This window comes from Candoia aspera, chromosome 2, assembly GCF_035149785.1.
Source record: "Candoia aspera isolate rCanAsp1 chromosome 2, rCanAsp1.hap2, whole genome shotgun sequence".
In the NCBI taxonomy this organism is placed as follows: Eukaryota; Metazoa; Chordata; class Lepidosauria; order Squamata; family Boidae; genus Candoia; species Candoia aspera.
This window is the reverse complement of record NC_086154.1, coordinates 15,854,730-15,869,698: the sequence shown is the minus strand read 5'-3', so window position 1 is coordinate 15,869,698 and position 14,969 is coordinate 15,854,730. Positions and strand designations below refer to the sequence as shown.

The 14,969-nt window shown below is 44.3% G+C and overlaps 1 protein-coding gene across 3 annotated transcripts in view; it reads right to left on the bottom strand.

Moving 5' to 3' along the window:
- Positions 1 to 5,062: 5,062 nt before the first annotated feature.
- Positions 5,063 to 14,969, bottom strand: part of DDR1 (discoidin domain receptor tyrosine kinase 1) — a 70,764-nt gene continuing 60,857 nt past the window's right edge. For all 3 annotated transcript variants that reach the window (XM_063291304.1, XM_063291305.1, XM_063291306.1), the window contains 3 exons: positions 11,839 to 12,073; positions 9,453 to 9,602; positions 5,063 to 7,842 (listed from right to left, as the gene is read on the bottom strand). In XM_063291304.1, coding sequence (XP_063147374.1) covers positions 7,702 to 7,842; positions 9,453 to 9,602; positions 11,839 to 12,073 — 526 coding nt within the window. In that variant the 3' untranslated portion in view covers positions 5,063 to 7,701. The remainder of the gene's footprint in view (positions 7,843 to 9,452; positions 9,603 to 11,838; positions 12,074 to 14,969) is intronic.

The following is a 14,969-nucleotide window of genomic DNA, read 5'->3' as shown; positions in this document are numbered from 1 at the left end:
CAGGTCCTTGAATTATTTTTTGATTGTTTGCTCACTTAGAGGAGTCCCTGGCTTTTATTAGAGGAGAACACCATTGCAAAACTAAAGGAGGGCCAAAAGAGGGGGATACTGGAAGAACATTACCCCCTAAATCTCCAAAATGAGAATAATGCAGCGTAGTTGTGCAAAGTTGTTTTAAGTTGGTGGTTGCAACTGCAATTTGCTGAAGAAGCCACAGTGCCTGGGAGGGTTCCCAGGTTACCCCAAGCCCAAGCCAAATAAACCACACTGGGGCTGGGCAGGATGTGTGATTGTGGCACTGTGTGGGTGTGATTGAATGAACAGCCCTGTGCACTGGCATAGTTTTTAGGGCACACCCAAAGTCCCACTCAACCAGCAGTGGTTTGAACTGCAAGGAGACTTCTCATTAATTCTCCCATTCAGGGCGGGGGGAAAGGAAGCTTCCTTCTATTTTTGCCCAAGTTCAGGGTCACTGTGCGCACAACTGCTTGCACATTTTCAGAAGTGTGGCAATTGGGGCAGCCAGGGGTTTAAAAGATGGCAGCCACAACAATGCGATCGATGCTCTGCCCATTCTTTTTAACGGGCACGGCCCATGCACCCTCTCCCCACAAATGGGGAAGGCAGTCTCGCCTCCCAGAAAACCAGGACTGGTGGGGAAGAAGTGGAGGATGAAGGCTATTCAGCGGAGCATGACGAAAAATAGAAAGAGCAGGCCATGTTTCACTTCCACTTGCACGCACATGTGTCCCTTTAGGCTTCCCAGACAGCCATTCACCCCCAGCCTCTGCCCCCCAGAACTTAGCCTGACCTTCATCTGGCCAGAAAAGTAAAGAGAACAATTTTCTAAATGTCTCGTGCTTCAGAATCTGGGACCCCACCCAAGTTGCTCCCTGCTTAACAACAAGATAAACATTTAGCACCACCACTTTCTGTTCCTTTTCCCATCATCTGAGAACTCCCTCCCTCCCCTTTTCCTTGGTTCTGTTGGGGTCTTAAGTCCTCGTCCTCTTTCAGGAGGTACCAACTATATGCTGGCTCCACATCTGTGCAGAAGTCAGTAGCTGGAGATCAGACCTTGGGGCCTTTTGCACTGTATCCTACAAACCACATTTCTTTCTGTAATAAAAGCAATCTGCTTGAAAGTCTCCTAAGTCCTTCAGAACCAGGGACTCAGCCTGAGACACCTTCGGAAGAACCTACCGCTTTCCACGCGCTGCTGTTGTCGAATTCAAAAGGGCAGCACAGTACCGTTCTTATCCTAAGATTCTGGTGCCCTGACGCTCTGCACAAGAGGGAGAGAGGGTCTTGTTCTCACAAGGACTTGTGCGTTTCCGTCACCCACCTCACAGCGGTGAACATCTCTTGTGAATCAGAAGCGTTGCAGCGTTAAACAGTTTGTCCAAAGGTCAGACCGAGAGAGAAAGAGAGAGGGCAAGGGGGAAGAACAGACAAAATACAAACCCAGGTCTTGCCAGGATGAATCTAGAGCTAGGCACCAGAGGCCTTTGGAAATTCTCCGCCAAACACATCGGCTGAGAAATGGCGTACGGTAGATGGTTTCTCCAAACCTCTTCTGGGGAAAGAGAGATTCTCCAACCATTTCTGACGAGCAGGACTCTCCCTTTGCAGTATCTGTAGCACTGCTGCTATTTGAAAAAGCCCATGGAAAAGTCCTTGCATGGGATTGCATGAAAAACAGTTGGGAGCATGGGGCAGGAAACATTTGGAAGCAGCTAGAAAAGAAACGACAGGACATTCATGGACACCCTTGGACTCTTCAAGTAGCTGTAAGAGCAGAGGGGCTACCTATTTGCTGGTTACTCTGTTAAGTGCCTGCCTCTTTCTCCATTGCAACCCTAGGATCCAACCTTCTTGGCTCTTCTGTACCTCAAGGGCTATAGTTCTATGCAGAAGTTCAGCACAGCCTCAGTCTCTGCTGGCTCATGGAATATGTTAGACCCGAAACCTCCCCAAGTCCAAGTGATGTGTTTCTCTGGCATGCGTTGTTCAAACAGATGAACCATATTGTGGATTAATGTATCGGCCTGGTTCACACAGAGAGTAAAACAATGACTAGGTTCACACAACACATTGAACTATTGGCTTACTTGACTGTTGGTATACATGGTCTTGGGCAAAGCTAGGCTAGATGTGTTTTCTCAGATGTAAATTCCCAGTTAATGACTATCATGTCTCAGAGGAGTATAGCTACTAGAACTATGACAGCAGGAGAAAAGCTTTCCAGTCCAATTTCTCTACACAAGACTTAATGTTACCCACCAGTACCATATAATTCCATCTTTTTCCTAAGCTAATTTCTGAAACTCTGACCCTTTTCCTCATAAAGGAGTTATTGTAAGCTGTTGATAATTGGGCAGTTAATATTAGTTGGAAATGAAGAATCTCATCCCCCTCTCTTGGCTTACAGAAGCACAGGGATACTTATCAGAGGTGTCTTCCTTGAAGATTTTTTTTTTACTTTTACCTTTGTAAAGGAAAGCTTCTAACAACACTGCCGTGAGATTATATGGATCATTTTGCCAAAAATATTATTAGAGTCTTATGTTGATTATTTGCAAACAATTGTATAGAGCTTTGGGGCCCCAAACAAGTTTGGTTGCCATCAGTCTCCTAATATGAGTTCCAATAACTAACTCCATTGCTAAGCAAAGTGGTCATTAAGTGAAACATCACATGACTTCTCCACTTAGTGACAGCAGTTCTGGCAGTCCCAGTTGTGGTTGTTAAGCAAATCACCCATGGTCGTTAAGCATGACATCATGTAACTGCAACTTGTGACTTCCTGTTGGCTTCCCCATTGACTCTGCTTGTCAGAAGCTGGCTGGGAAGGTTGCAAATGGTTATCACATGACCATGGGATGCTGCAACCATCATAAATGCGTGATGATTGCCAAGCACTCAAATCGTGATAATGTGACTGCGGGGATGCTGCGACCATCGTAAGTGTGAGGACTGGTTGTAAGTCACTTTTTTCAGTGCCGCTGTAACTTTGAACAGTCACTAAGCAAATGGTCGTTATAGTTATATTCTCAAATTTCCCAGCCCTTAAATTTATATCATTACACAGCTACATTCAAATTGACATAGGTTCTTTTCATAGATGAATTTCTTGCACATCCCCCAGTCCAATTTCATTCTCTTTTCTGTAAATTGAAAGGCCAACTTTCACAGACCAACTCTAGTAGTATACAAAATGCAAAGCGTTTTATTTCATCACATAAATGGAAAGGACTAAAAACAAACAAACCCCCGAACTTCTATATATTAATGTAAAAAATCTGTCTATTTTTTTCTGCTCTTCAAATATATACACATCCTGATACATATAAAGAAACCAACTGCTACCAAGTATTCCCAGGAAAACACAAAAAAAGGCATTTGACAGGATAAATGGAGAGATGATGAAACAAAGAAGAAGCCGTTATGGGCACACTGTACCACTGAAACATTTTCAAACAGAAATATACATCTAGTTAAGATGTGTAATTTCAAACAAATGAAAATATTCAAAACATTAGCTTACCCCCATCAAGCAACAGTTAGTCATGACTAAAGCTACAATCCTATGTACAAATTCTTGGAAAAACATTCAGCTTTGTGGAACTTCCTCCTGAGAGAATAGAAATATAACCACAGCATAAATCCCTTTGCACACTGATTCCAGAGAATCATTCTACCTTTGGAAGAGCTTTTCTGGCTTAAAAAGACACATGAACTAAAATTCAGAGGTGCATCACTTTGCATGATCTTTTGCACAGAAGGTTTCACAAGCAGGGTTGTCATCTCTGGGCTGCAAAAATCCAGATGAACACTAGAAGGAAGCAAAGAGATACAGAAAACCTACGGCTTGCTGCCATCTAGCAATTTTCCAGATTTTTGCAGCCCAAATATGGTAGTCTGTTCAAGATGTCTGCTAATGTAACACACAGCACAATCTTTTGCTGTTTCTGGCAATGTCATAAAACAATAGCCATGTTTGTTTTTCATATGCCTGTTTTACATACCAAGCCAGTGGCTTATAAATCATGGCTTATGGCTTGCAATATGGGCACCCAGACAATCCAACAAACCATGATTAAAACAAGCCTGGGTGAGTACTGGGCATGAACCCCATCACTGTCTTTCAGTGCTAGAATTTCTTCCAATTGCATAAATCTGGATGCAATCAATTTAACATAATAGGACAGTCTATGCAACCTGAGTTGTGAACAAACCCTACAAATCTTACGGGAACTTCTGAGCAAAAACACGTAGGACTGAGCTGCACATTGTAACTTCCAAAGGACCACGTTCAACATATATTGTTGTTACTTATGCTTTATCTTGTTTTTTTCTGATAAGGGATGCTGTCATGAGTAAGGATGGCGAGCAGGGAGCTCCCATCCAGACTGTTAAGCGCATGCGTAGCACTGAGGAATTGGTCAGTCATTCAAAGAGACACAGATTGGGACCGCCTTAACCTTTGGGGTTTATATGTCTGGGTTTTTCCCACGTTTCTTCAGTTTGTTAGGATTACTGTTATGTATTAGCAATAAACATTAGAGACCAGTTCCCTGTCTCAGAGTGTTTCCTGGGGTGCAGGTGCCAATGGGTCAGGCTTCTTTGGTACGAAGAAGGTCAGAGCAGATGCTGGGGAAGTAGATGGTCGGATAAATCCCTTTTGGAGTTGATGTCCTGACTCCCAGGAAACACTCTGAGACAGGGAACTGGTCTCTAATGTTTATTTCTAATACATAACAGTAATCCTAACAAACTGAAGAAACGTGGGAAAAACCCAGACATATAAACCCCAAAGGTTAAGGCGGTCCCAATCTGTGTCTCTTTGAATGACTGACCAATTCCTCAGTGCTATGCATGCGCTTAACAGTCTGGATGGGAGCCCCCTGCTCGCCATCCTTACTCATGACAGATGCCTCCAAAAGCATAGAAAGCTCTATTTATTTTAGAACATGTTGAAGACATTGGGAATCCCCCCTTCTGCAACTCTTCTTTACAACTGTCCCTTTAAACAAAGCCTTACACTTTGAAAGATGTTCAGTGAATTACTTAATAAAATATATTTATTGCTTAAGACATTAAACAACATTTGGGGGTTAAAAAGAAAGTATATTTTCCTCTCTTTCCCACCAAGCAAGATATTGGGCTCAGCAGTTTATTGCATTGGTTACCTATCCTAAGTTGCCCGGTGTGATCCAACCCAGATCACAGGTAGACACGTGCGCAGATGCCGTGGCTAACTTCCAGGACACTTTCTGGTGGCATCTCTATCATGGAATCACAGGAGAAAACAACACACACACACTGATTGCCCAACTCTTCTGCTTACTTTGGAAAAGTGCATCTTTCCCACCACACTTTTATACAGTACAGTATCTACAATCATGTCACCTCAAGTCTCCAGGAAAAGGAAAACAAACAAGTGTACGAAGAACAGGGCCAAGTCCTCAACTGGGACGGATCCATGAGATGCGGAATGGCAACCAGCCCTTATGAGGAACCAGCATCAGTTCTTTTCAGTCCATGATCACATCCAGCCCAAAGTCCAGTCGGTGCCACATCAGATCTGGCCAGTCTTGGCTCCTGCCTCTTTTTCTTGTCCACCTCTTGAGAACAGCCAGGACCAGCTATCTCCTGGCCAGTCATGGATTTGTGAAGTATCTTTGAAGCCCCTTCTTCCAGCTTCTCCAAACATCCAGTGCTTACTTAATCCCAGTGTGCTTGGACCAGATGGTCCTCGTTATTTTGCCAGTGTCAGTCCATGAATCTAAAGTCGGAAACGCGGCCCCCACAAATGGAGTCTGCCAAAGGTCCAAAGGATCCCCTTCGACACATGCAGACCTTCACAGAGAAGTACAGAGGGAGAGAGAAACACCTTCGCAGAAAGACAACAGACTCAGACAGTGGAACCCTACAGAGTTCTCCAAGGTTAACAGTGTGAGCCTCCTCATGCAAGGGGGAAAAAATCCAGTACGCATCACCTTCCCCCCTCCCTTAATGATACTGAATCACAGTACAGGCTAGCCTTCCCTAACATTATGCCCCCCCCCCCCAGCTGTGACGGACTGCAACTCCCATGTTCCCAGCCAAGCCCCCAGACCAGCACCCACCATCTTTGTGTAAGCTGCACAGAGAGCTTTGGATGCCACGTTGCACAGGCTGCTGTGCATGAATCCAACCCTTAACCAGAAAAGAGATTTGTTCAGCTCAGTTTGAAGTCACATACAGGAAAAACGTTAGAGAAGGAAGGAAGGAAGGAAGGAAGGAAGGAAGGAAGGAAGGAAGGAAGGAAGGAAGGAAGGAAGGAAGGAAGGAAGGAGGGAAGGAAGGAAGGAGGGAAGGAGGGAAGGAGGGAAGGAAGGAAGGGCTCTCAACTCAGTGGGTGGAACAAACACCCCAACTTCATGTATAAATCCAGGGTGGTTGTCTGGTGAAGATCCCATTAAAGAGCATTCAAATCCCCCAGATCTAAGTTGGCAAGCTAGAGGGAGGTGGGGAGAGTGCTGCCCCACAATTACTCTGGAGTACCAAAGGTGAGAATTGCAGGGTATTTTAAAAAAGTGGTAATATTCAAGATGGCACAAAGCACAGGTCGCACTAAGCTTGATGGTTCAAAAAGTGCATGTACGTTACTGCAGCAATCCTTACGAACCCCTGCTAATAAGCCAGCATTAATATCCTCTCCTCAAGTTCCCAATGAGGGGCTGAAGTCTAGGGCTACCCAGTGATGGGTCTGATGAGCAATTGGGAAGGAGATTTTTCAGGTTCACAGCCCACTGCATGACACCAACACACACAGCTGCTAGCACTGAATGGATGTGGAAGACACGATGGCAGCAATGAGAACATTACACTGTGCCTGTTTTGATGCTGAAGGAAGGAGATTGGAGAAAGAGAGCTTCAGGAAATCACCTCGCCACTAACCCTGCTTTCTTAGGGAGGCTCAGCTCACCCTGAGAACCTGGAGATCATAGGACAGAAGGAAGACCTAGAATGACGCAAGAGAAGAAACATTCAGAAGAACAAGTAATGAAATATTTGTTCAGATTAAGGTAGGATGAGCAGGAGTAGATCAGACAGAGCTGCTCCCTCGCCTGGGTGTCTCCCAGATGTGTTGAGTCTGTAACTAAGTCTTTTTAGCCAACATGGTCTCTGGCTAGAGACAATCTAATGTCCTCCAGATGTTTTGGACTACAACTGCCCTTTGCTGCAAAGGTTCTTCATGGAATTTGGGACAGCCCAGACACATGGAGGGCCCCCAGTGGCTTACTCTGCGTTGATAAATACTAGCTGGGAACTTTGGGAATTGTCATTCTAGACCCACCAGGAAGGCCCCAAGGTGGTTTAAAGCTGAAACAGACTGGTTTAGGGCAAGGAGAAATATAGGTTAACAGAGTGGAAAACAGACTGTTTGGTAAGGATCTCAGAACAATAATTTTGGATCCTGAGATGGAATAAGTTAGTTAGAGATGACTAGGCAAAAGAAAATGAGGGGAGAAAGAGAACCACATGTTTGAGGTGAGACATGGATGGGCAAAGGCTGGGCCAGGGTGAACAACCAGATATCCCCCAGAGATACTATAGAGCATGATATCCCCTGAGCCACACCCTGTCCCCAGCAGTCTCTATGGTGCTGCCCAACTTCTTAACACAGCCTCTGATAGCCAGTGCTAGACTGGTTCACACCATATTGAGGGCATCTTCAGCCAAGAAGCAGTGCAGGTGTTGGAACGATGGACGGTCCTTGGCTTCTCGTGCCCAGCATCTCAGCATCATCTCATAGACAGCCAAGGGGCAGGCAGGAGGACGGGAAAGATAGACCTGAAGATGGAGGAAAAGGGACTGTTACATGGCCCTGAGGTGGGCAGGACAAAGACAGAACCAGGACTTCCTTACAGCGGAGCTTGATCTGAAGTAAAAGACTCAAGGCGTGTCCCTCCTGTCTCCATCCAAGTAGCACGGGCAGGAAATAAATCTCATTCCCTTGGGGCTTAATGTATAAGCTAGTAAACTGTTGCTTCATTCTCTGCATGGTGACAGCAGAAATCACACGGGCCCTGTTTCTAAGGGTCGCACCAAGCCCTAAACCAGACACGTGTACTGTGCCATTTTAAACCACACATTCACCAACCCCCAAGCTTGGAAATCCCTCCCCCGATTACTACAGCACTGCAATTTCTAATGTGACAGACGGGGAGAAATCTTAGGAGCTGTATTCCCTGACTTTTTCTTGATTTTAGTTCATTTTAAATTAAATAGAATGCAAGCTTTGTGTTAGGTGGGCCAACTGTATCCTGTTCAAATCTGGAGTTTAGCCCCCATGTTACCTGGAATTGTTAGCTTCAACATTAGCTTTTAAGGAAAGGTGATACTGGCATTTCTAACATGGCGGTCTAGGCCTCTTTTCTAACTTTAGGAAAACATTTTTTCTTCTGGGCCAAGGCCCTTTCTTCTGGTGTGTGAGAACTTGCCTCTTCAGCAACTACAAGAGGGCGCGTATTCTGAAAGTCCTTGAATACACTTGCAAGTTTTAAGATGATACAAAACCGGCTGGGAAAGGGAGTGACATAACCCATAAATTTGCCCTTTGTGGAATGTTATCAAGATTCAATGTTTTCTATTGTTCAATTCTCACATGTAATCAATGTCTTTTATTCTTTGATTACTTGCTTTAAGATGTATCACGTACACTGAATGTTTGTATCATTTGTCTCTGTACCCTTTAAAAGGACTTGACTCCCCCCCACCCCTTGATAGAGGCTTTTTGCTTTTGCCTGAATTGCTGCGTGATTCCTGTTTTCAGGTAGGCAGAAAGCCACCTTTGCAAAGGCTAAGTTGTTTCTCTCCCAGATTCAGGGAATGGGTCTTCAGCTCCACACCAGACTTGGGGTGCCTGAGTTTACAGGCAACACCCATACAAGATACCAAAGGCCAGGTGTGATTCTTTGCCAAAAAAAGATGGCACACTTCTGCTTTAAATGATGGCTATAGCCTGGTATGACAGCTGAACAAGCTCACTGTCTATTTTTGCTGAAATTTCAGGCAGACAAGGAAGCCTGAAGTTAAGTAATAGTGGGAGTACCCTGTTTTGAGTTTAATGAGTTTCAAAGTATGCATGGCACTTTTTTTTTTTAATGATGATGTCGGCCCCTCATCGCAGTGAATAGTCTTGGTACTCATCTAGGGACCAATACACAGTGGCTGGGTTCATAAAGCACGCTATGTCTAGGTTAAGTACACACAACTGCCATGTTTTCAACAACACACCGTGCACAGATAAATAAATCACAGTATAGCTTAACATTACGGTCTGGTTCACCCAGCAGGCCGAAGCCGTGACTTGAGTTTCCCACAACACAATGACCCACACGCTATCCCGCCCCCTGTGAGACCTAGTCTAACGTACTCTACAAACTGGGGCACGTGGTTACCTGTTTGCCCTGATGCCGAAAAAACTCGCCGGCGTTCTCAATGACCGCTTCATCCGTGAGTTGGCTGTAAGGCTGCTCCTGGCACAGCATGAGGATCTCCCACAGGGTCACCCCAAATGCCCAGACGTCACTGGCGGTCGTGAACTTACCCTGGGGTGGGGGGACAGAAAGACGACATTCGTGTGTTTATTAAACCAGTCTTACAACCTGCCTCAACCTGGAAGGACTCTGGGCAGGGCACAAGCAGGAAAACCTAGTCATAAAGACAAAAATACAAAATCCCAAGGAGAAAGCCTCGTAACAGGTTCCACTACTCAGTCCCTCACTGGGCCCGAAAGTGCTGCTTTAAATTGTTTCTGGAAGGCCAGCCGTCAGCTCTGCGAAGTGGACCAGATCCCAGCTCTACAGAAAGACTGGAACTTTATTGAGAGTTTTTGGTGCTGGTTTTTCCTCCTCTTTCTCTTGTAGCTACAGTGACCCTACACCCTTTATTATAAAGAACAGCCCTTTATTTCAGAAAGCTGTCCTTTAGATTTACAAGTAGTCCTCGCTTAACGACCACAATTGGGACTGGAATAGAAGACCAGACCAGATGGGTAGATTCAGCTTAGGCAAGGCATTGCCTGATATAGCCCAACCCTGTGACATAAAGGCCTTTTACAGAGAATGAAGGAAATCCTAGGAGTCAACCAATCCCTTTTCACTTCCCTTGAACTCCTCCATCTCTTGCCAAATTCTCCCCTTCCTGCATTCATCTTCAGTGCAGCCTGAAACCATCACAAAGATCTCCATCTTGTTTGTTCCCATCACGCCCAAACAAAAAGATGAAGGTAGCCACCCCTTCCCCAGGCATGGAAGAAATACGTTCCTTTTCAAGAAAAGGGCTTTTCTAGCTATAAGACTGCAACAGTATGAACAAAATGTACGGCTCACGCATAGTATCAGCTGGAAGCAAAAGAGAAATTTCAGTTCTTCCCATTCAGAGCCCTTGGTCTTCCCATCCCTTGCAACCAAATAGATGTGAAATAAGTGGACTCTAATACAGGAGCAGAGAAACATTCATAAACCAAACCCCCCCACCTTTTAAAATAGATTTTATTTTTTATTGTTTTTTTGGCAGCAAGCAGTGCGAAAGGTGGGTGGAGTGATCCTGCAAAACAGGGATGAAATCACATAAATGGAAAGGACAGGCATTTTCCAGGATTCTGCTTTTTGGGAGAATAGTGTTTGTTGTTTTTTAAAAAGTTGATCTAAAGTTCTGAATCTATTCTAAGGCTCAAACAGCTATATCTTCCTGTTTCCTACGTTAATAGGGTTTTTGCTGTGGGGGAAAATGAGAGAAGGGAGCATGATGTATACCACCTTATACCGTTTTATTCTAACAAAATAAATCAGCAAAACTTGTGTCAGAAACTGTACACGCACGCACGCACGCACAAAACAGTCCGGACCACCTGTGGTCCATGGGCCAACCCTGCTTTATATGTGAAAATGTATCCTATAATAGAGCTGTTAATTTTTAAAGTATTTTATTTATTTTATTCTGCAAATTTATATGGCTGCCCGTCTTAATCTAACTCTAGGGGGCTAATAAAGCATACAACAAAGCTGTACATATAAAAACAGTAAAAAAAAATTAAAAGATGCCAGATAAAACCAACAATGCAGACCAATTCTTTCAATACACAGCCGAGGCACTCTTAGCACCTTGGCCCAAACGCTTGAAGGAAGATCCAGTTTTTTAAGGTCATTTTAAAATCCAGCTTTTTAAGGCCAACAGTGTCAGAAGAAGAACCTTTGGTATTTTGGCTGATCTTCAAAACAATCCTTTCCCTGGATGTCACTTTGCATAAGGAACCAGGCAGCAACCAAAGAAACGGAGATAACAGGGAATGACAGAACAAAACCCATTTTGAGAAACTGTCCTTCCCATTACAGGTAGTCCTCTCTGAACAACCACAGTTGGGACCAGCAACTCCGTTGCTAAGCAGCACAGTCATTAAGTGAGACATCAAGTGACCAGGACAGACTTCCACCTCAGTCGTTGAGCAAATCACCCACGGTTGTTAAGCAAAACATCACATGATTGTGACTTGCGATTTTACTGCCAGCTTCTCCGTTGACTCTGCTTGTCGGAAGCCAGCTCTGAAGGTCACAAATGGCAATCATGTGAAGACAGGATTCTGCAGCCATCATAAATGCCCACTGGTTGAAAAGTACCTGGATCTCAATCACATGATCTCAGGGATGCCGCAGCAGTCGTAAGTGCAAGGACCACTGGTAAAGTTCCTTTTTCAGCGCCTTTGTAACTTCAAACAATCACTAATCAGTGCAGTCGTTAAGTGAGGACCAGCTGTAGATGAAGCTCGTGGCTTCACACACTCACCATGAGAATGCACTCCCAGGCCATCCAGCGGATCGGAAGCACTGCTCGGCCCTGGATGCGGTAGTAATCCCCAGCATAGAGGTTCCGGCTCATGCCGAAGTCTGCAATCTTGATGGTGAAGCCTTCGCCCACCAGGCAGTTTCGGGTCGCCAGGTCCCGGTGCACAAAATTGAGGGAGGCAAGAAAAGCCATCCCTGAGGCTATTTGAGCCCCTAAATGGACCAGAGTGGGATAGCTGAGAAGCGGGAAGAAGGAAGAAAACATGTCAGGAATGTTTATTTAGCAAATGTAAATCTCACCCTCTCCCTCCCTACGAGAGCAAAAAAGCAGGAGATCTTCCCATCTGGCAGCGGGACAGCGCTTGGTCCTTAACCAAGCAAGCTAGAATCCAAGGGAATCCAAGTGAAGTCATCGCAGGAGCTCAGTGACCCACCAAACTCAGTGAAACATTTCCATCTTACTTTCCCACTCTTTTTCCTATTTAACTGAGCACCTCAATCCTTGGATTTTTTTCAGAATTTCCAAGCTAAAATCCATCTTGTGGAATTGCAAATGTTGCTTTGAAAATCTGACTCCAATAGCTATTTCTGTGCTCTTTAGATATGAAGTCTCAGTCACCAACACAAATGCAATGTGGAGTCCTTGGCGCTCTCTGAGCTTGGTTGTTTGCTTGCAGACGTTTCGTTGCCTGACTAAGTAACATCATCAGTGCTGGTGAGTGTGGGGTTTGCTCCCTGTGTATATACAGTAGCTTGCCCTGCCAGTGTTGGTGGGGTGCGGTTTTCTCCTTGGGAGTTCCTTCATTGGAGTACTGTTTTCTGCTTGACTGTTTGTCTGCCTGATTGTTTGTCTTGTTGGTAGTGCCTTGGTTAGGATATTGTTTTCTGCTTGAAACACAGCACAGGGAATGGGATTAAACATAAAAATGATAAAATAGTTTCTGCTTGAACATAATACCCTAATCAAGGGACTACCAAGTTGATAAACAATCAAGACGACAAACAATCAGGCAGCAACAACCAAGCCCAGGGAGCACCAAGGACTCCACAGTTCAACCCTGAGCTACAAATATTCTCTTCTATTGGTACTCACGCAACGGTTTGCGATTCAGCAGGTCATATTCATTACCTTTCTATATGCTTTTTACATTATAGTAACATCTAACATTGGGAATTGTGACCCACATGCCAAAAACAATCATTATATAATTCTATTCTATGGCATCTTGGTGACCAGTTTGAGGAAAGAGGGTTGACACCACCAAAAACTGCTCTGCCATAAATCTCTCCATTGGCTATGAAGGTAATCAATCTGAAAAAAGTTTTTTGGAAGTGGATGAAAAGGGCTAACACAGCACAGGGAATGGGGTTAAACATAAAAATGGTAAAATAATTGAGAATCAAACTGAAGTGAGAAAATGCTGGAGGAAGCTTAAAGATTTGTATGGGAACAACAGTGGTGCATTAAGAGTGAAACTGAAACGAATGTTATAAACGTTAGCGTCCAGAGGGAAAAAATAATGAAATAGAAGCCTTGAATGGTGGGAGAATGCTGAAAAACAATGTAATCGGAGGAATGTTTAAAAAATGGATTTGGTTTGCTTATGGAACGGTTGTGTGATTTGTTTAGCAACTCTGTGAAGACTGCAGCTGTGCCTGACCAATGGAAGGACGGAATTAAGCTTCCTATACCAAGGGAAAGGCAGCAGTGCAAAAACTACAGGGGAATTAGGTCATTAAGTGCACTTGGGAAGGTGTCTGGCACAATTCTCGGTGAAACAGTACAAAGAGGTGACCATGAGCAAAATCCAACGAGTGCAGTGCGGCTTCATGCTGGGCAGGAGATGTGCAAATCTCTTTGCTCTTCAGCAGATCACTGAGGACTATCTGGATGTGAGAATGTCAAGTTCATGGTTTGCTTGTTGAATCAGAGAAGGTGTATGGTAAAGTGAGTAAGCCTGAATTGTGGAATGCAATACAGGTAGTCCTTGGCTTATGACCATTTGTTTAACGATGGTTCAAAGTTACAATGGCCCCCGAAAAAGTGATTTACGACCTGTACTCACACTTACGACCTTCGTACCACCCCCCCGTGATTGCAGTTCAGGTGCTTGGCAACCACCTTGCATTTACGACCAGCGGCAGCGCCCTGTGGTCATGCGATCGTGATTTGTGACATTTTTTGCCGGTTTCTGGCAAAAAACGTCCATTGGGGAAGCTGGATTCGCTTTGTAAAAACGGTCATAAAATCAGGTCCAGTCACGTGATGAGTCAACTTACGACTGCAACAACTTACAACAGAAGTTCCAGTCCCCATTGTGGTCGTAAGTAGAGGACTACCTGTACACAGTTGAAAATTGGTCGCTCAATAGAGCGAGAGCAGTAGATAGTAGAGGTAAAGTATGCGTGAGAATAAATGGAATGCCTAGCAAATGATTCAACATGAAGCAATAAGACAAGGATCCATGATACCCCCATGCATGTTTAATGGACTTACAGTTAAATGTATAAAGAATGCCTGTTACAACAATTAGAAGTGTATTGAGTCTCAGATGTGAATATGTGCCCTTTTGTATGCAGTCAGTGCCAAGTTGTTGGCTGAGAATTCAAATGATTTGCAGTGAATGTTAGGCAGACTGTATGATGCGACAGAGAGTAGGGATCTGAAAATCAATGTATCGAAGACCAAGGTAGTGGTATTCAACAGGGAAAAGAGAATGGACAATTACAAATCATGCATAAATGACAAAAAAGCAAGTAGATGAAGTGATGTATATGGTAAAATGTTTACTAAAAATGGGGAAAAGGATGGAGAAATGTAAAGATACGGAAAAGCTTTCAGAACGGGTAGTATATGGTCTGTGGTGAGAAATGAATGTTTGTTAAATAATGGGAAATGATTGTGTTATATGGGGGTGAGAGTTGGGTGCGGGAGAAGAAAGACAAACGCAAGCTGAATGCAGTGGAAATGGGCTGCTTAAGAAATGTGGGTGGTGAAATGAGAGAGGGACCAAAATAAACAGGTGAACCTATCTGAAGGAAATGCTTTGAGGTGACCTGGTTATATAGGGAGGATGATGGAGGATCAAATCACAGTATTAATATACAAAGGAAGAGGCGATGTGAAGAGGA